Genomic DNA, 19131 nt, shown 5'->3' with positions numbered 1-19131 from the left:
GCTCACAGCATGAGGGACTGGAAGCCTTTGGATCCAGGTGGGACTCCTGTTCCACAAAAGACCTGAGGGCATCTCCTGCAGCTGCTTGATGTAGAGCTGGCACACAGCCTGCCAGCACAGCTCACCCCCCAGCCAAATGCTTTGTTACCAGTGCAGGAACCCCAGAGAACGCAAGAAGCACCCCCTGGCAGTGCTCTTTGTCGAGGCAGCAACTCTGTGACCACAAACTGCATAGAGAGAATTGGGATTCTATTGCTCTCCAGACTGTGTTTGAACAGCAGGGAAGTGCAGCTTGGGAGCCTGCCTCTCCTTATGGCTGTTGTCACCCTCTAGCCCCCCAGGAAGGGTCTAGCCAGGCCTATTTCCATGGCAAAGCTCATTCAGCTTCCTGTGGTTTATTTACAGAGGCATTACAAAAGAGATCCATGGGCTGAGCACAGCTGAGGGCAGTGTGGGTTTGGCAGTGCCAAGAGCCAGCCTGGGGAGGTGATGCTGTTGGGAGCTGTCAGTTGTTCCAGTGCATGAGAGATAGGAAGCAAAGGGGAAGGGACACTTGGAAACAGCCAGACCTGTCCAGAGCCCAGCTTGGACGCAGCACATCCAGCCAGGGGCTTCCTGGGGCTTTCATTCTGGCTGGGTTTGACCCCAGGCACAGAGATTTCTCTCACTTGCTGTCCATGGGAATCAGGCACGAGGTCATTCTGCACTCCCTCGACCAAGAGCCACAGGCAGAGAGCTGAGCTGGTCCTTGGCTTCACGGCACCCGAGGTGAGAAGAGCTGGACCTAGCTTAGCTGACCTGTTCAAGCTCCCATCCAAGGGGCCATGGCTGCAGCTGCCTCACCTGGGCCACTCTCCTCATGTTCCTCCAGTCCCCACACCAAGGCTGCTCCCCCAGGGCTGTAACTCCTTGTGAAAGGCTGGAGATGAGATGCTGGTGGGCAGGAACCCCTGCTGGGCTGGCTGATGATGGATGAGGGCTGGAGTCCCGCTTGGGCTGAGTGTCTACCATGCAATGCAAGGGCTCACTTCTGGTGAGGATGGACTAAGATGACCTCTGAGGGTCCCTCCCAACCAGAGGCAACCTGTGGTTCTGGCTTGGGCTCCTGCTCAGCTCATTGCATTGGTTCCTATGTACAGCGATGTGGTGGTCCCACACGAGACCTGCGCCCCCCTTCCTCCTTCTGCCTGTCACCTGCAGGCCTGCATTGCTGCAGGGGTTGGATCTGTACAGGGCAGAAGCTGCCCAGCCCCCTTTGGGCACCTCTTAGAAGTCTGTTCTCAAGGCTGCAGCAGTTTCCTGCTTGGTAAGTCAGCTGGAGGCGAAGGCAAAGCTACTGCAGGGAGTCTCCACGAGCTCTGGCTGGCTCCTACTGCAAAGCAGAAGAGATGATCCTGTCTTTGGTGAGGGTTGTACCAGTGATGTGGCACCACCAGCCAGTGGTGGCAGCGACCTGTCCCTCCCTTCCCGTGGCTCTGGGGCTCTCTGTGCTCAATGCACTCCAGCTCAGATGGCCACAGGCAAGAGCCAAACCTCGCCTTTAAACACCGGGTGAGGGGAGGCTCCGAACAGCCCCTCGGGGCTTGGGTGTCCCACAGTCCACAAGGTCACCTCGAGGGGCTCAGAGAACCTCCCAGCTGCAGGCCCCCTCCCAGCATGCCCAGCTGGAGGTGGCATGGGCATGGCACTGCTGTGGCTCTGCAGGCCTCAAGACAAGAGCTGGAGACCTCTCCGGGTGTGCGTGGATGGCGTCGGCTGCTTCCTCCTGCTTCTCCAAAGCGCTGGGGGGGAGGGGGCTGGGTTTAGAGTGGACTGGAGCTCCTTTTGGTGGTCTGGGGGCTGTGTCCCCCCCTAACAGTGGAGGATCTTCATGAAAGCCTTGCGAAACTCCACGTTGAAGGTGGTGTAAATGATGGGGTTGACAGCGCTGTTGACGTAGCCCAGCCACGTGAAGGCGCTGTACATGGCCGGGGGGATGCTGCAGTCACAGTGCATGTTCAGGATGTGAGTGATGAAGAAGGGCAGCCAGCAGATGATGAAAACCCCTGGGGGAGGGGGCAAGAAGAATGGAAAACATAAAACAAAGAAAGAAACAAAGAGAGGCAGCTTTGGGTTGCTGAAAGCTGGACACCTCCTGAGGCTGGGAGAGAGCAGCAAGGTTCTCTTAGGTATAAAGGGAAGGAGGGGGGGGAATTATTTCCCTGGGGAATAAGTCTTCCTCCCTGGGAAATAAATCCTCTGCTAAGCCTCCCAAGTCTGCATTCAGGCTACCCAGGTAATGAGGATCTCTCTGCTGATGCAGCTGGACCAGCTGCAGCCACAAACGTGGCCTTCAGAGCTGCCAGGTTCTTGCTGAGCTACGCTGCCTTCCCCTGGGCTCTCTTGCCCCCACCCCCAGCTGCCTTTTGGCACTCCAAACCCCCTCCCCAGGACGCAGAGCAGAGCTTCTTGAGCCTTTTCTACAGTGCTGTCAACTGCTCCTAGCTGGGGGAGGAGGCAACCTTGCTGCTGGCAGCCTCTTGCCTAGCACAGCCTGGATGCAGCAGGTGAAACTGTCTCCGTGGTGGCTGCGAGCTGCAGCCTACAGCAGGCACCCAGAGTGGCAGCTGCAGTGCTGGGTAGCTGTTGGTTTGTCTGCAGAATGAGAATCCTCAGGGTTGGAAGGGACCCCAAGGCTCAGCCAGCTCCAACCCCCTGCCATGGCCAGGGACACCTCACACCACAGCAGGTTGCTCACAGCCACCTCCAGCCTGGCTGCAAACACCTCCAGGCAGGAGGCTTCCACCACCTCCCTGGGCAGCCTGTGCCAGGCTCTCACCACCCTCCTGGGGAAGGAAGCCAAGAGGTGCACACTCACCCAGGACAATGGCCAACATCTGGGTGGCTTTCTTCTCCTTCTGTTGTGAGAGTTTCCTCCTGTTCACAGCCTTGAGGAAGGTCCTTAGTTTGCCATTGGGCATGGACTGGATCTCAAAGGCCTTGGCTGTGTGTGGTGTCTCTTTGGTGTGTCCATTCCTCTCCACTTTCCCAGGGCTGTCCAAGGGTGCCTGTAGGGTTGAGTTGGTGCCCTGGTTAGAAGGAAATGGCACAACCAACTGATGGTTACTTGGTGCTGCAGGTTGGATGGTGGTTTTCTCAGGGGGGCTGGTACTGGACACCATCTCCATGTCCATCTGTATGTGACTCTTCTCCTCCTGGACAAGAATCAAATGTCCACAACATAAAGACAGATAAATATACAGAGAGGAGCAATGAGCTTCCCTGGCAGAGTGGGGCTGGAGGATGCTGGAGGTCAATCCCTCTTCTCCCTCCCTATGCCTTTGGTAGATGCCTGGAGGAAGGGTGGTGAAGACCTCACAGGCCACAACAGCTGCAGGGATTGACTCTCCTCTATTGCACCAAGAGGCTAAGAAAGGGGAGAGGCAACCTCCACTCCTCAGCTCCTAGTCAGACTTCCAGAACAAAAGAGAGAGGGGGGGGGGAAAAACCCCAACCCAAACAAAAATGAAACCAAGAAGCAGAACCCAACCAAGCCAGGGCAAGCCTTGGGCAAGGCTTAAAGCAAATAACAGAGAGGAGAGGAAACTCAGAGGCACAAAGTGTTCAAATGTCATGGCTTTTGCAGCTGATCTTTAGGTGAGAGCTCAGCCTGGCTTTGTGATCTCTGGGCTCTTAACCCCCTCCCCCCCTGCCTGGCTCCCAGCCTCGGGAAGCACATTGAAATTTCAAGACCCAGCTGCTAACCTTTGCTCTTAGTTTATTCCTGCTCCCTTCCTCCTCTTCCTCCTCCTCCTCCCCCCTCCCATGAATTCCTTGTGTGTCCTGAGGGGAGGGCAGGGGGAAGCTGAATGCTCTGAGGAGCTCCCTCCTCTCCTCAGCACTCACCACTTTGCGTTTATTAACTTGGAAGCTCCCATTGGACTTCACAATCACTCTGCAGAGCTTGACGTCTTCTGGATGAGTGCATTTGTCCTGAGGGGCAAGCACCAGCTCAGAGGTTACACAAGCAGAGAGTAATTGGGAAGGGGAGGCTGGGAAGGGAGGCTTGTGGAGATGCAGGCACACAGAGAGCAGGAAGCAGGAATTAATCAGCGTGGCTGAGGGGGCTCAGGAGGATGGGAAACTGCTGGGAAGCAGCACTGAGCATCCCTTGTGTGTCTCAGCAAAGGGAGGGAACCACCAACACCTGCTGGTGGGTAAGGGGTTGGAAGGGACCTCTGAAGATCCTCAAGCAGGGAAGCACTGGCACAGGTTGCCCAGGGAGGCTGCGGCTGCCTCCTCCCTGGAGGTGTTCAAGGCCAGGCTGGATGAGGCTCTGAGCAACCTGGGCAGGTGAGAGGTGTCCCTGCCCATGGCAGGGGGTTGGAACTGGATGCTCTTGAAGATCCCTCCCAGCCCAACCCATGGAATGGAGCTGTGACTCTATGCAGCAGCCATCACCTGCTGGGGATGGTAAATGATTCATGCCCTGGGCCCAGGGGTTTATTCATTGCTGTTCAATTCTATCCCTGGGAGGGGGTTTTAAGAGGATCTTTGTGTTTGCAGCTGGTGTCCAAGGCCAGGCTGGATGAGGCCCTTGAGCAGCCTGGGCTGGTGAGAGGTGGAACTGGCTGATCTTGAAGGTGCCTTCCAACCTAAAGCATCCTGTGATTGTATGCAGTGGAGCAGGGAGGGGAGAGCAGGAGCAGGGAGGGGAGAGCAGGAGCAAGGAGGGGAGAGCAGGAGCAAGGAGGGGAGAGCAGGAGCAGGGAGGGGAGAGCAGGAGCAGGGAGGGGAGAGCAGGAGCAAGGAGGGGAGAGCAGGAGCAGGGAGGGGAGAGCAGGAGCAAGGAGGGGAGAGCAGGAGCAGGGAGGGGAGAGCAGGAGCAGGGAGGGGACTGTCCCCTGGCACTCAGTGCTGGGGAGGCCACACCTCGAGTGCTGTGTCCAGCTTAGGGCACCTCAATACAGGAGAGATGTGGAGGTGCTGGAGCCAGGGCAGAGGAGGGCAAGGAAGCTGTGAAGGACCTGGAGAATAAATCTGAAGAGGAATGACTGAGGGAGCTGGGGGTGGCTAGTTTGGAGAAGAGGAGGCTGAGGAGAGACCTCCTGGCTCTCTACAACCACCTGAAAGAAGGCTGTGGAGAGGCTGCTGCTGGTCTCACAGGTAATTAGTGACAGAACAAGGGGGAATGGCCTCAAGCCACAACTGGGTAGGTTTACACTGGACATTAGGACGATGTTTTTCCCAGCAGGAGTGGCCAGGCACTGGGATGTGCTGCCCAGGGAGGTGGTGGAGTCCCCAAGCCTGGCTGTGTTTCACGGCGGCTTGGACGTGGTGCTTGGGGGACAGGCTGCAGGGGTGACCCTTGCAGAGCAGGCTTCTGGCTCGGACTTGGTGGATCCTGAGGGACTTCTCCAAGCTGAATGCTTCTGTGCTTGTGAGAGGAGCGGGGGGAGGGGGGAGGGAGGCTACCTTGAGCGGGGGCTGCGTGTCGGGGCCGCGGCTGTGGCTGCTGCGCTTGGTGGTGACTCTCTTGCGGCGCCGGCGCAGCACGATGTAGATCTGGACGTACACCAGCAGGGTCACCATGAAGGGCACGTAGAAGGAGACGATGGAGGAGTACACCACGAAGGCAGGGTTGGCAATGATGCACTCGTTCTCATCTGGAAGGCAAAGGGTTGCCATCGGGCTCGGGCTCGGGCTCCCCGCGGCCGGCGCCGCCCCCCTCCTCCGTGGGAAGGCTCAGAGGTGCTCGGGCTGGGGTGCTCAGGCTCTGAATGGGGACCACTGTGTCAGCTGGCAGTGGAACCTGAGCAGCAAGCTCCCCTTCAGGCACAGGGAGTCGTATGCCACCCAGAGTGCCTGGCTGCTGCTGGCCCTTAGAACTAAAAGCCTGCGGAGCCCAGGCTGCATCCCCGCTCGCTGTGAAAGCCTGCTGGCTGAGCAGCCTCCCCGCCTCAGCCCCTCCTGCCTCAGGGAAGCTCTTTACAGTCCCAGGCTGGACTTGACGACCTCAAAGGTCTTTTCCAACCTGGCTGTGGTAGTGTGAAGGTTTGGAAGTGTTTAAGGTGAGACTGGATGAGGCACTTGGTGCCATGGGTTAGTTGCTTAGCTGGTGTTGGGTGACAGGTTGGACTTGATGAGCTCTGAGGTCTTTTCCAACCTGGTTAATTCTATTCTATTCTATTCTATGCTATGCTATTCTATCCTATCCTATCCTATCTTATCTTATCCTATCCTATCCTATCCTATTCCACTCCACTCCACTCCATCCTATCCTATTCTACCCTACCCTATCCTAATCCTCCCACAGTTGCAGGCTGTGCCTTTAAGCCAGGGACAAGCTCACCCCTGAACCATATCCCCATCACAGAAGCACAGAATCATTCTGGTTGGAAAAGACCTTCAGGACCACCAGGCCCAGCCATTCTCTAACCCTGCCAAGCCTGCTGTCTCTCAGCACCACATCTCTGCCTCTCTGAAACCCCTCCAGGGATGGGGATTCAACCACCCACCCTGGGCAGCCTGTGCCAGGGGTTGAGAACCCTTCGAGGGAGGAAGTTTCTTCTGGCACCCAACCTAAAACCTCCCCTGGGGCACCCTGAGGCCATTTCCTCTCATCCTGTGCCTTTCCTTCCCACGTTTCAGGGCATGGTCTGTAAAGTTGGTGTAACACCAACAAGTGTTGTGTAAACTTCTGCACAGCCAAAACACTGCCCTGGAAGAGCAGGAGATGAGTCCCAACCCCTGGATGTGTCTAGATGTGGTGCCTGGGGATATGGTTGAGGGGTGAGCTTTGGAGAGTAGGGGTTAATGGTTGGACTTGATGATCCCAGGGGTCCTTTCCAAGCTGACTGTTTCTATGATTCTATGAATCAGACCCAGAAGTGGCTGCAGAGCTGGTCTGGGATGAGGCTGGGGGAGGACAGCTGGCAGAGGGTGCGCCTCAAGCCTGCTCCCCACCTGCGCTCCTGCCTTGTAGCAGAAGACTCTCTGAGGAGCCAGCAAAGCCAAGGAGATGCCAGCAGCTGCAGGTGCTGCTGGCACAACACTCACCTGTGTTGTTGAGGCCAAAGAGGAGAGGGCAGGAGATGGCAAAGGAGAGCACCCAGACCACAGAGATCATGACGGTGACCCTGCGCTTGGAGCTGTAGCGAGTGTTGTACAGCATGGGCATGGCCACCGCGGTGTACCTGCAGGGGAGGGACAGCCAGGCTGTGGTCATCCTGCCAGGGCTGGGCACACCTGAGGGTACAGCCAGGCTGTGGTCATCCTGCCAGGGCTGGGCACACCTGAGGGTACAGCCAGGCTGTGGTCACCCTGCCAGGGCTGGGCACACCTGAGGGTACAGCCAGGCTGTGGTCATCCTGCCAGGGCTGGGCACACCTGAGGGTACAGCCCAGGCTGTGGTCATCCTGCCAGGGCTGGGCACACCTGAGGGTACAGCCAGGCTGTGGTCATCCTGCCAGGGCTGGGCACACCTGAGGGTACAGCCAGGCTGTGGTCATCCTGCCAGGGCTGGGCACACCTGAGGGCACAGCCAGGCTGTGGTCATCCTGCCAGGGCTGGGCACACCTGAGGGTACAGCCAGGCTGTGGTCACCCTGCCAGGGCTGGGCACACCTGAGGGCACAGCCAGGCTGTGGTCATCCTGCCAGGGCTGGGCACACCTGAGGGTACAGCCAGGCTGTGGTTATCCTGCCAGGGCTGGGCACACCTGAGGGTACAGCCAGGCTGTGGTCATCCTGCCAGGGCTGGGCACACCTGAGGGCACAGCCAGGCTGTGGTTATCCTGCCAGGGCTGGGCACACCTGAGGGCACAGCCAGGCTGTGGTCATCCTGCCAGGGCTGGGCACACCTGAGGGTACAGCCAGGCTGTGGTTATCCTGCCAGGGCTGGGCACACCTGAGGGCACAGCCAGGCTGTGGTCATCCTGCCAGGGCTGGGCACACCTGAGGGCACAGCCAGGCTGTGGTTATCCTGCCAGGGCTGGGCACACCTGAGGGCACAGCCAGGCTGTGGTCACCCTGCCAGGGCTGGGCACACCTGAGGGCACAGCCAGGCTGTGGTCACCCTGCCAGGGCTGGGCACACCTGAGGGCACAGCCAGGCTGTGGTCACCCTGCCAGGGCTGGGCACACCTGAGGGTACAGCCAGGCTGTGGTCACCCTGCCAGGGCTGGGCACACCTGAGGGCACAGCCAGGCTGTGGTCACCCTGCCAGGGCTGGGCACACCTGAGGGTACAGCCAGGCTGTGGTCATCCTGCCAGGGCTGGGCACACTCCTTGGGAAGTTACAGAGTTGCTGTGTCTGGAAGCCTGGCCAGGCAGGTGGAGTTTGAGGAGGCTCCAAGAGGTTTGCCTCCCCTGGTTTGGAAGGCAGGGGCCTGAGGTCAGCTTAGCAGAGTGGTTTTCCTTCCACTCTCCCTGAGCTGCTGCCTCCCCACTGATGTCTGCTCTGCCACCCAGCTACAGGAAGAGAAGGGCTGAACGACTGGGGACAGTTCCATTTGCCTTCTGGAGAGCAGCATTTCGATAGCTGCTTCTGATGGGACCCTTCTGATGCTCAGACCTCCGTCAGGTCCCTTTCAGAGGGTGCCAGCACCAGCAGCTCTCCCTGCCTCTGAGTCACAGGTAAAATTAGCCCAGATACAGCTGGCTGTGACTTGCTGCTGTGGATGCAACACGACCCTGCTGCCAGGGAGCCCTCACCTGTCAATGCTGATGGCACAGAGGTTGAGGATGCTGGCAGTGCACATCATAACATCCAGGGTCACGAAGATGTCACAGTGGATCCGACTGAACCTCCACTCCCCCACCACCTGCAGGGACAGAGAAGGAGGTCAGTGAAAGGATTCACTGGGGAGATGCTGCTGAGAGGCTCTGGAGGCAGAGCTGGGCACAGAGACAGCTGCCTGCTGGTTCAGGAGGGATCCACATTCTGCCCCCACAGAAGCTCTAGCTGTGCCCAGTGGTGTATCAGGGAGGGCTGTTTGCCTCTGAGTGCCTTCAAGGCCTGTGTCCTGCCTAGTCTAAAGCTCTCAGGTGATGGCATGGCCACAGCAGAGCTACTCTGCTCCATCCCAACCCCTCCTCAGGGCATCCCCCTGAGGGCTGCTGCGAATTTTGTCCTTCCTGATTCCATCCCCAGCCCAAAGAGCAAACACAAACTCCTGGGCTCACATTCCAATGACAGAAGTGAGTGCAGACCTCAGAGTGAAGTATGTAGGAGCTTAAACAGATCTCTGGAGCACTGCAAGGAAGCACTGGGAAGCAAATACATCAACTTTACATCCTCAGCACCTCTGATTGTGCCTCACAGCTTTTGCTTAGGCAATTTTTCTACCCTGAGCAGCTCAGGGTACAGCTTTGGGTGAGAGGCAGCTTTGCAATGCCACCCAGCAAGGATCAGCAGCAGAGAAGCAGAAGCTTGGCTTCACTTCTCAGTTCAAAGAATCAGGGCAGAAATTCCTCCTGGAGTTTGTTAGGTGGTGGTTGGGTTTGGCTTCTTTTCTCTTTTCTTTTCTTTTCTTTTCTTTTCTTTTCTTTTCTTTTCTTTTCTTTTCTTTTCTTTTCTTTTCTTTTCTTTTCTTTTCTTTTCTTTTCTTTTCTTCTTTTCTTTTCTTTGCTTTTCTTTTTTATTTCTTTTTCTTTTTTTTCTCTTAATCTTTTTTCTATTCTCTTTTCCTTTCTTCCCCTTCTCTTCCCTTCCCCTTCTCTTCCCTTCCCCTTCTCTTCCCTTCCCCTTCTCTTCCCTTCCCCTTCTCTTCCCTTCCCCTTCTCTTCCCTTCCCCTTCTCTTCCCTTCCCCTTCTCTTCCCTTCCCCTTCTCTTCCCTTCCCCTTCTCTTCCCTTCCCCTTCTCTTCCCTTCCCCTTCCCTTCCCTTCCCCTTCTCTTCCCTTCCCTTCCCCTTCCCTTTCTTTCCCCTTCCCTTCCCCTTCCCCTCTTCTCTTGTCTTCTCTCTTCTCTTCTCTCTTCTCTTCTCTCTTCTCTCCTCTCTTCTCTCTTCTCTCCTCTCTTCTCTCCTCTCTTCTCTCTCCTCTCTTCTCTCTCCTCTCTTCTCTCTCCTCTCTTCTCTCTCCTCTCTTCTCTCTCCTCTCTTCTCTCTCCTCTCTTCTCTCTCCTCTCTTCTCTCTCCTCTCTTCTCTCTCCTCTCTTCTCTCTCCTCTCTTCTCTCTTCTCTTCTCTTCTCTTCTCTTCTCTTCTCTTCTCTTCTCTTCTCTTCTCTTCTCTTCTCTTCTCTTCTCCTTCTCTTCTCCTTCTCTTCCCTTCTCTGGCTGGGTTGGTTAGTTTTGAACCAAATTAATCCCCAGTCAAAACTCTTTGACACCCTCCATGTCGAGACAGAGACCTGATGCCAACAACCCTGGCAGTTGCCAGTAGCCTTTTTCTCCTCCCTTCTCTTTGCTGTTCAAAGTGAACTTTGCCAGCGAAGTTCAACAGCAGTTATCAGGACCTGCTGTATTTGACATGTGATGGGGAGGGGAGGGGGGGGAGACAAAAAAACATAATAAAAATGTATATTTCCCTCTAATAAAAATAGAGTCCTACTGCATTTGAAAATAGAATGAATAAGATACCTATTCTGCAGTTATTTCTGCTCTGATATACATAACCATAGGCAGCAGAAAGAAGGAAGAAATGACTGCATTGAAGCCTGAGTGACAGATGAATGCTCAGTGATTAAAAAAGCACTTAAGAGGCAGTTCCAGCAGGAACTCGGAGGAGAATTTGCCCAAAGGCAAAAAAGGTTCCCAACCAGCCACAAGCCTCTGCAAAAATCGCTGTCCCGAAGGCAGCTTCAGGTTCGTGCTGTGGGGACAGGCTGAGGGAGCTGGGGGTGCTCAGCGTGGAGAGGGGAAGGCTCCAGGAGGACCTCACAGCTGCCTGCCAGCAGCTGGAGGGATGCTGCAGGAAGGCTGCAGAGGGACTTCTCCTGAGGGTGTCTGGAGACAGGACAAGGAATGGTTTGAAGCTGAGGGAGAGCTGGGTTAGAGTGCAGCTGAGGAAGAAGCTCTTCAGGATGAGGGTGGTGAGACTCTGGAATAAGCTGCCCAGGGTGGTTGTGGCTGCCTGGAGGTGTTCAAGGCCAGGCTGGGTGAGTCCTTGGGGAAGCAAATCCAGCTGAGAGGTGTCCCTGCCCATGCAGGGGGCTGGAGTGGAGGAGCTCTGAGGTCCCTTCCAGCCTGAGCCATGCTATGATTCAAGCTCATGGGAGATGCTGTAAACTGCAGCAGGTCTCTGTCTTAGAGCTGGGTCTGAGAGACTTAGGCCTGGGTCTGAGAGACCAGGAGCTTCTCATAGCCTAAACCGAGCCGTGGCAGAAGAGGAGAGCAGAACTAGACCCGGAGGCACTGGCTGCAGTCACAAGCAGCCTGGGGTCACATTGAGAAGCTTTAGTAGATGCCTGATGCTCCACATTGTAAAAGGGGCCAATAATTAACTGGAGTGCTAATTAGGGCAGTGCTTCCTCACCAGGCTGTGCCCTGTCACTGGGCTTGGTTTGCTCTGCATTAATCTTTACCAGGCTAATTGATTGACTCTGGCCTCTTTCTGGGCTCTCCTCTCTGGTTTATCATTTTCTCTCATTAGGAAGAAAACCCACCCAAAGTGCCTGGAAATTAATGGGCAACCCAAAGGAGCTTCACTCTTACACTTTCTCACCCCCATTTATTCCCTCACCAGCTCTCAGCAGCCCAGAGAAGGAGGCTGGAGGGCTGTGGGAGCTTCTCTCAACCTTTCCTCTAGGGAAGCATTTCGTCCTTCCAGGCAGTTTGCTGTTGCAAGAGGCCTTTGCCACCAAGCAAAGAGGAGGCACCCAGGGGAGTATTTGGCTTCCCCAGCCCCCAGTGCCACTCAGATGTGCCTCTGTGTGCAGAGGCTTAGAGCTCTGCTGGACCAAAGTGGCAGCCCCCATGCAAAGCAGCTGGCTTGTGGTGCTGTTTCTCTTGCAGACTGTGGCATGAGGGCTCTGGATTCACAGCCTCCTGCCTCAGTTTCCTGCTCTCCTTCCTGCTTGTCCTGGTTTTGCTGGGACAATCCCAGGCCAGCCTGCAGGCTGTTAGCAGTTTGGAGTCAGCCAGGGCAGCTGGCTCCAGGTGAATCCCATCCCATAAATGCCACGCTGAGGATAAAGTGGGGAGTTTGCCGAAGGTGGAGGCTTCTCCTGCTCCTCCTCTTCCTTCTGCTGCTTGCCCCAGCCCTGGAGGGCTTCACCTCGCTGCTCCCGAGGACTGCTTCCCTGTTTGAGGCCACCACGCACCTCTGGGCTGAGTATCACTTTCCACACCTCCTATTGTCATCCCTTTGGCTGTTTAAATCCCTTTTCATTTCACCCCCGCGGGTCTCCTCTCTTCTCGCCTGGGGAAGGGTCATTTGGTGGTAGAACGACAGGGTATGGACTGGGGAGAGCCTGCTGCAGCCCTTCAGGAGCAGGCTTTGCTTCCTGCCGCAGCTCATTAGCCTGGCAGCCAGGATGCTGCTGCAGCCTCCTCGTCTCCGGCTTTGAAAACACCCCCGGGGGCCTTTCCCTCTCAGCTCCTCTGCTTAAAGGCCACATTGTCAATGCACTTAGGTGGCAATTTAGCCCTCTGAACAGCTGTGTGTTACCAAAGGAGCCCCCGGGCAGCTCTGCTGGAGCCTGAGCAGCGCTTAGGAAAGTCGACTCCCATTTCTTTTGGGGGAAGGGTTCAGGAGGTCTTGAAAGAGCTGCTGGCCAAGCTGCTGAACCTCTCTGTTCCCTCTCCCTGCTCATTCCACATGAACATTCAGTAGTGCACAAGGAGACCTGGGCCACCTACCTCCAGGTAGAGCACCCAAGGCATGACCAGAGTTGCTACCAGGAGATCTGCCACGGCCAGGCTGACGATCAGGTAGTTGGTGGTGGTCTGGAGAGCCTTCTCCCTGGAGACAGCCATGCACACCAGCACGTTGCCAAACACGATGACAAAGATGAGGAGGGTGAGCAGCATGGCATAGTAGTTGTAGTGAGGCTTCTGCCCTGCATTGGACTCGTTGAGGGGCTTGCTCCAGTTCCTGTCCTCGAGGTCACCGTTGTACCAGGAGAGGTTTAGGGGATCCATGGAGGGAAAGGTGCCAGGCTCCAGCTCCACCCTGACACAGAGGTGCAGAAAAGGCAGTCAAAGGCCAAAGTAAAACACCCACAGAGCAGATGGACAGCTGCTGCCTCGCTCAGGGCTCTTTGGAGCCAGTTCCAACCCCCCCTGCCATGGGCAGGGACACCTCCCACCAGCCCAGGCTGCTCAGGGTCTCATCCAACCTGGCTTTGAACACCTCCAGGGAGGGAGCATCCACAGCCTCCCAGGGCAACCTGTGCCAGTGCTTCCCCACACTCTCTGGGAAGAATTTCTTCCTATCTCCAGCCTCAATCTGCCCTAGATAGTAGGGAAAAAAATGGTGAGAGTGCAGTGAGGCCAGCAGGAATGGTTGACAGGAGGTGTTGGGTATTAGGCCAGGTTGGACTTGATGGTGTCTGAGGTCTTTTCCAAGCTGATTGATTCTATGATCTCCAGAGGTCCCTTCCAACCCCTAAGATCCTGTCTGAAAGAGATTCCACTGCTCAGCACTTCCTAACCCAAACCATTCCCTGTTTCTCAAGCTAAATTTCCAGGAACACCACCATGTCCAGCTCTGGAGCCTCTGTTCCAGGAAGGATCTGGAGATGCTGGAAGGTGTCCAGAGCAGGGCCATGAGGAGGAGCAGAGGGCTGGAGCTGCTCTGCTATGAGGACAGACTGAGGGAGTTGTGCAGTCTGGAGAGGAGAAGGCTCCAAGGAGACCTAATTGTGGCCTTGCAGGATCTGCAGGGGGCTCCAAGAAAGCTGGGGAGGGACTTTTGAGGGTGTCAGGGAGGGATAGGACTGGGGGGGATGGAGCAAAACTAGAAGTGGGGAGATTCAGAAGCTCTTCCCCATGAGGGTGGTGAGAAACTGGCACAGAGAAGTTCTTCCCCCTGCTGCAGTGTGACCAGAGGAACGTCTCTGGGACAGAGGAGAAATCCATCCCAAAAAATCCTTTGGCTGCTGAAGGGTTCAAAAGGTAGCAGCCAGGGAGTCTGCACAGAGTGCTGAGCAGCCTCAGCAAGAGCAGACAAGAAGGAGCAGCCCCAGGGCTGCAGAGGGGCCTGAAAACCTGCCCCCAAACACTGGCAGCACCCCCAGATGGCACTGGGTTGGGAGGGAGCCTCCAAGGGCATCCTGTCCAACCCCCTGCAGGCAGCAGGGACAGCTCCAGCCAGGACAGGCTGCACAGGGACACAGCCAGGCTGATCTGAGGGTGGTGAGAGCCTGGCACAGGCTGCCCAGGGAGGTGCTGGAAGCCTCCTGCCTGGAGGTGTTTGCAGCCAGGCTGGAGGTGGCTGTGAGCAACCTGCTGTGGTGTGAGGTGTCCCTGCCCATGGCAGGGGGTTGGGGCTGGCTGAGCCTTGAGCTCCCTCCTAACCCTGAGGATCCTGCGATTCTCTGCCAACCTCTGGCCGCGCTCTCAGCCGCCCCCTCCCCCCACCCCCCGAAAAGCCAAAGGGGAATTGGCTTCGTTGCTCCGCGGGGAGCCATCAAAACAGCCAAACATTTGGAAAGCTCCAATTCCCGGTGGGACAATGGCTCCTTTCTGCTTCCCGCAGCCTTTGTGTGCTCGGCTCATTCAAAGAGCAATTTGGATAATAATCCCGGGGAATTTGTTGCCGATGGGTCCTTAATAGCTGATAATTCAGAAAGTGTCTGGCTGACAGTGCCATCAGCACCACTTGATAGCTCTACAAATGTCGTCTTAGAAACTGTCAAAGTGTCAAGAAATTAATTAAATGGTAGCTTCTGTGACTCAGAGTGATGGGGGGGGGAGGAGGGGGGGGGGAAAATCAATGCTAAATGCAGCAGCAGAAGGGTTCGGGGTTTTTTTTCCTTGTGTGTTTCTTTTCTCCTGCTGCCCTTTGATCGTGGCAAACGATCCAGAAAAAGGCAGAAACGTGCCGAAAAAAAAAAATACGCAGGGTGGGGAGGGAAGGTGGAAAGGGAAAGGGAGAAACGTGCAGGAAAAATGCAGGGAGAGGGGGAAGGTGGAAAGGAAAAGGGAGAAATGTGCAGGGAAAATGCAGGATGGGGAGGGAAGGTGAAGAGAGAAAGGGAGAAAGGGGCAGAAAAATGCAGGGAGGGGAAGAAGGTGAAAAGAAAAGGGCAGAAATGTGCAGAACAATGCAGGATGAGGAGGGAAAGTGGAAAGGAAAAGGGAGAAACGTGCAGGAAAATGCAGGGAGGGGGAAGGTGGAAAGGAAAAGGGAGAAATGTGCAGGGGAAATGCAGGATGAGGAGGGAAGGTGAAGAGAAAAAGGGAGAAATGTGCAGGGGAAATGCAGGATGAGGAGGGAAGGTGAAGAGAAAAAGGGAGAAATGTGCCAAAGAATTGCAGGATTGGAAGGAAGATGAAAAGAAAAGGGCAGAAATGTGCAGGGAAAATGCAGGGAGGGGAAGGTGGAAAGAAAAAGGGGGAGATATGTGTAGAAAAATGCAGGGAGGGGAAGAAGATGAAAAGAAAAGGGCAGAAACATGCAGAAAAAGTGCAGGATGGAGAGGAAAGGTGGAAAGAAAAAGGGAGAGGTGTAGAAAAAATGCAGGGTGAGGAGGGAAGGTGAAAAGAAAAAGCAGGAACGTGGAAAAGTGTCTTAAGAACTCTGAAGGCAGTGGAATGGTTTTCTGTGCAGGATGAGAAAGTCTTTGCAGAAAGGAATTCTGGACAGTGAGGGTTGGGGAGGCACTGGCACAGGTTGCCCAGGGAGGTTTTGTGGCTGTCCCCTCCCTGGAGGTGCTCAGGGCCAGGCTGGATGAGGCCTTGAGCAGCCTGGGCTGGAGGGAGGTGTCCCTGCCCGTGGCAGGGGGTTGGAGCTGGATGGTCTCTAAGCTGCCTTCCAACCCAACCCATTCTGGCATCACCTGGGAGCATTAATGGTGGCCATGAGGATGCCTTGGAAGTCTTTCAGGGCTGCTTTGCAGGAGCACTTTGAGTGCTGACAGTCTCTGGGGGGAGAGGGAAGGAGCACTTCCAAGAGCTGCCTGGAGAAGGCTTTGGTTTTGCTGCCTTCATCCAAGCACCTGCATCTGCGTGGAGGCAGAGGGAAGGGATGAGGAATGCAGAGAAAAGGCAGGGCAGAAAGTGGCATCTCACTGCCCACTGTCCTGGGGGGACCCTGGGGAGCTTCTCTGGCCCTGTGCACCAGGAGCAAAGCAGTGCTGGGTTTAAAGCTGAGGCTTTGCAGACAGGCGTGGGTGGAGTGCTGGCATGGGACAAACTCCTTGTCAATGAGCTGCAGCAAAGCCACTTTAATTCCCAGGCAGAGTCCACCCAGGTTTTTAGGATGGCTGAGCTAATCCAGCTATGGATTTACTGGCAGGTCAAGGGCAGGCCAGTGCTGCAAGGTTGCAGTGCTGTGGTTGGTGCCAGCGGTGCTGTGGTTGGTGCCAGCGGTGCTGTGGTTGGTGCCAGCGGTGCCTGCGTGGCGCAGAGCATCTCCGTGGCTGCCTCCTTGCCTCTGACCAGGGGCTGTGCTCATCCCCTCCACAGGAACTTCCCTGGGTGTCCCATTTGAGGGTGACAGAGCCCTGCAGCAGGCTGCCCAGGGGGGTTGTGGAGTCTCCTCTGGAGACTTTCAGGATGTGTTCCTGTGTGGCCCGACCTGGGTGCTCCTGCTCTGGCAGGGGGGTTGGGCTGGATGACCTCCAGAGGTCCCTTCCACTCCATGATCCTGTGCTCTGTGGGGGAAGCAGTTTTCCTGCCACCCAGAGGAAAGCAGCAGCCTCTCCCAACGAGTCCCCAGGCTTCCCAGATGTCTCTCAGCAGCTGGAGGAAAGCTGCTGGCTGGCTGTAGACAGCAGGGGGGAAGGCACCCAGGTCAGAGGCTGGGAATGCAGAGCCAGAGCTTCTCTCTCCTTTGCAGTTCTCTCCCTGTCCTGCTCAGAAAGCAAACTGCAAAGCACTTTTGCCATGCCAGTGCTCCTGCTCAGCTCCTCACCACTGATCATCTCATCACATTGGTGCCAAGCAAGCCACATCCCCCCCTGGCAAACCTGCAGCCTTCCTTCACACCTGGCAGCCACAAAGCCTTTTGTCTCCCTGGCAAGGTGTGGAGCATGGAATGTGTGTCAAGCAGAGATGCAGAGTTTTGCTCTGCCATGTAGAGAGAGAGAGGTGAGAGGGAAGCAGAGGGTAAGAGGCTCCAGCAGGAGCTCTGCCTACAGCCTGCCTGCTGCTGAACAGAGTCATAGAATCATGAGGGCTGCAAAAGACCTCTGAGACTGGACCTCCAGCTTGGATGTGGCACTTGGAGCCATGGCTTAGTTAGTCAGGAGGTGTTGGGTATTAGGTCAGAGGTTGGACTGGATGACCTCTGAGGTCTTTTCCAACCTGGTTGATCCTATGATCAGCAGGTCCAAGCCACCAAGCCAAGCCAAGCATGTTCTGACTTGCCACGGCCACAGGTTTCTTGAACCCCTCCAGGGATGGGATGGGGACTCCACCACCTCCCTGGGCAGCCTGTGCCAGCCCCTGACCACTCTGGCAGTGAAAAAACCCAAACAAACTAATGCTGAAATCCAACCTAAAGCTCCCCTGGCACAACTTGAGGGCAGGCAGTACCCTGGGTCTGCCCTCTGCTCCTCTTGGTTCTGTGCTAGGTCAGAGCTGCTTTGATTCAGTGCAAATCTCTCTCCCTCTCTTTCTTTTTCTCCTGCCTCATGAATAAGAAAGGTCTTGACACTCTTTTGGGTTTTCACTGTGTTTGCAGACACCCTCAGGCATAAAATATCCACAGCTCTGATCCTGAGCTGGAGTCTGTGTCCAGCAGGCGCCGTGCTGAGCCTCGCTGCAGCCTCTGCTCTCTGTTGGGTGGAGATCTGTGGCCATCTGAGCTCGTCTGGCCCTGGCTGCCAGAACAGCCTCTGCTGCTTCATAAACCAGGAAGAAATTCCCTGAGGTTTTGCCCTAGCAGTGGTGTGCTCAGGGTGAAACCTGGAGCAGGCTGACCAAGGCAGGAGGAGCAGGGGCTGGGGGCATGGAAGCTGCAATGGCCAAGCCGTGGCTGTTGCAGCTCCCCTGGGCTGGCAGCACTGCTGGGGGCTGGGATGCTTGCAGGTGTGAACTCCAGACACAGTTCTGCTGCTCAGCTCAAGGCTCTTGGTGAGAGCCTGGCACAGGCTGCCCAGGGAGGTGGTGGAAGCCTCCTGCCTGGAGGTGTTTGCAGCCAGGCTGGAGGTGGCTGTGAGCAACCTGCTGTGGTGTGAGGTGTCCCTGCCCATGGCAGGGGGGTTGGAACTGGCTGAGCCTCGAGGTGCCTTCCAGCCCTGACAATTCTCTGATTGCCAGGGTGCCTCAGTGACTGAACTTTGTGCAAAGCTCAGAGGAGAACAGCAGCAAAAGCCAGCAGCAACCACGTCCTGGTGGCAGCTGTTTCTCCAGCAGCCTCAGCACAGTCTCTGCCTCCCTTTCCCCAAGGTATTTCCTGCGTGCAGCTCCTGCCAGGCTGCCTGTTTCCTGCTGATTGCTGCTACCCAGCTGCAGCCAGCAGGTTACTGAGAGGCTAGCCCAGGACTGTGTGAGAAAGGTGTTTGGAGACAGCATTGGCTCCCAGAGCTTTCCTGTTTCCCAGAAATCAATGTCTAAGTCAAATTTGCACAGCCCAGTGCCTGCCTGAGTAGTGCCATTTCCCTCGCAGGCTTTGGGATCCGTGGGCCACAGGGAAGCTGTCAAACTGCCATCCTGCCTGCCCTGGGAGAAGCTGCTTGGTGCTGTTGATTTGGCTCCACTCAGCCAAGTGAGGCTGAGGCTTCCACTCAAGGCAGGGGACAGATCCTCTTGCAGTGGGGAGATGGTGAAAGGAGAAAACAGAGAAGGGGAAAGTGTGTTTGAGGAGCTGTCTGCTTTCCCTCTTCAGGAAAGGAAAGCAAAGGAAAGCAATTTCTTGAGCAGTTTTGGGGGGGTCTCCCTCTCTTTCCTCCTCTCTTTCCTCCTCTCTTTCCTCCTCTCTTTCCTCCTCTCTTTCCTCCTCTCTTTCCTCCTCTCTTTCCTCCTCTCTTTCCTCCTCTCTTTCCTCCTCTCTTTCCTCCTCTCTTTCCTCCTCTCTTTCCTCCTCTCTTTCCTCCTCTCTTTC

At 56.0% G+C, this 19131-nt stretch overlaps 1 protein-coding gene across 2 annotated transcripts in view; it reads right to left on the bottom strand.

The window, feature by feature from the left end:
- Window positions 1-1603: 1603 nt before the first annotated feature.
- The window catches only part of DRD2 (dopamine receptor D2), a 32640-nt gene continuing 15112 nt past the window's right edge, over window positions 1604-19131 (bottom strand). Inside the window, exons 2-8 of one of the 2 annotated variants that reach the window (XM_054176063.1) lie at window positions 12780-13092; window positions 8692-8801; window positions 7039-7175; window positions 5455-5645; window positions 3886-3972; window positions 2858-3194; window positions 1604-2045 (exon numbers count right to left, since the gene is read on the bottom strand). In XM_054176063.1, coding sequence (XP_054032038.1) covers window positions 1852-2045; window positions 2858-3194; window positions 3886-3972; window positions 5455-5645; window positions 7039-7175; window positions 8692-8801; window positions 12780-13061 — 1338 coding nt within the window. In that variant the 5' untranslated portion in view covers window positions 13062-13092 and the 3' untranslated portion in view covers window positions 1604-1851. The remainder of the gene's footprint in view (window positions 2046-2857; window positions 3195-3885; window positions 3973-5454; window positions 5646-7038; window positions 7176-8691; window positions 8802-12779; window positions 13093-19131) is intronic. The other variant, XM_054176064.1, reaches the window with a different exon arrangement.

Source organism: Dryobates pubescens, chromosome 34, assembly GCF_014839835.1.
Source record: "Dryobates pubescens isolate bDryPub1 chromosome 34, bDryPub1.pri, whole genome shotgun sequence".
Classification (NCBI taxonomy): Eukaryota; Metazoa; Chordata; class Aves; order Piciformes; family Picidae; genus Dryobates; species Dryobates pubescens.
This window is presented reverse-complemented; position numbering and strand designations above follow the sequence as displayed.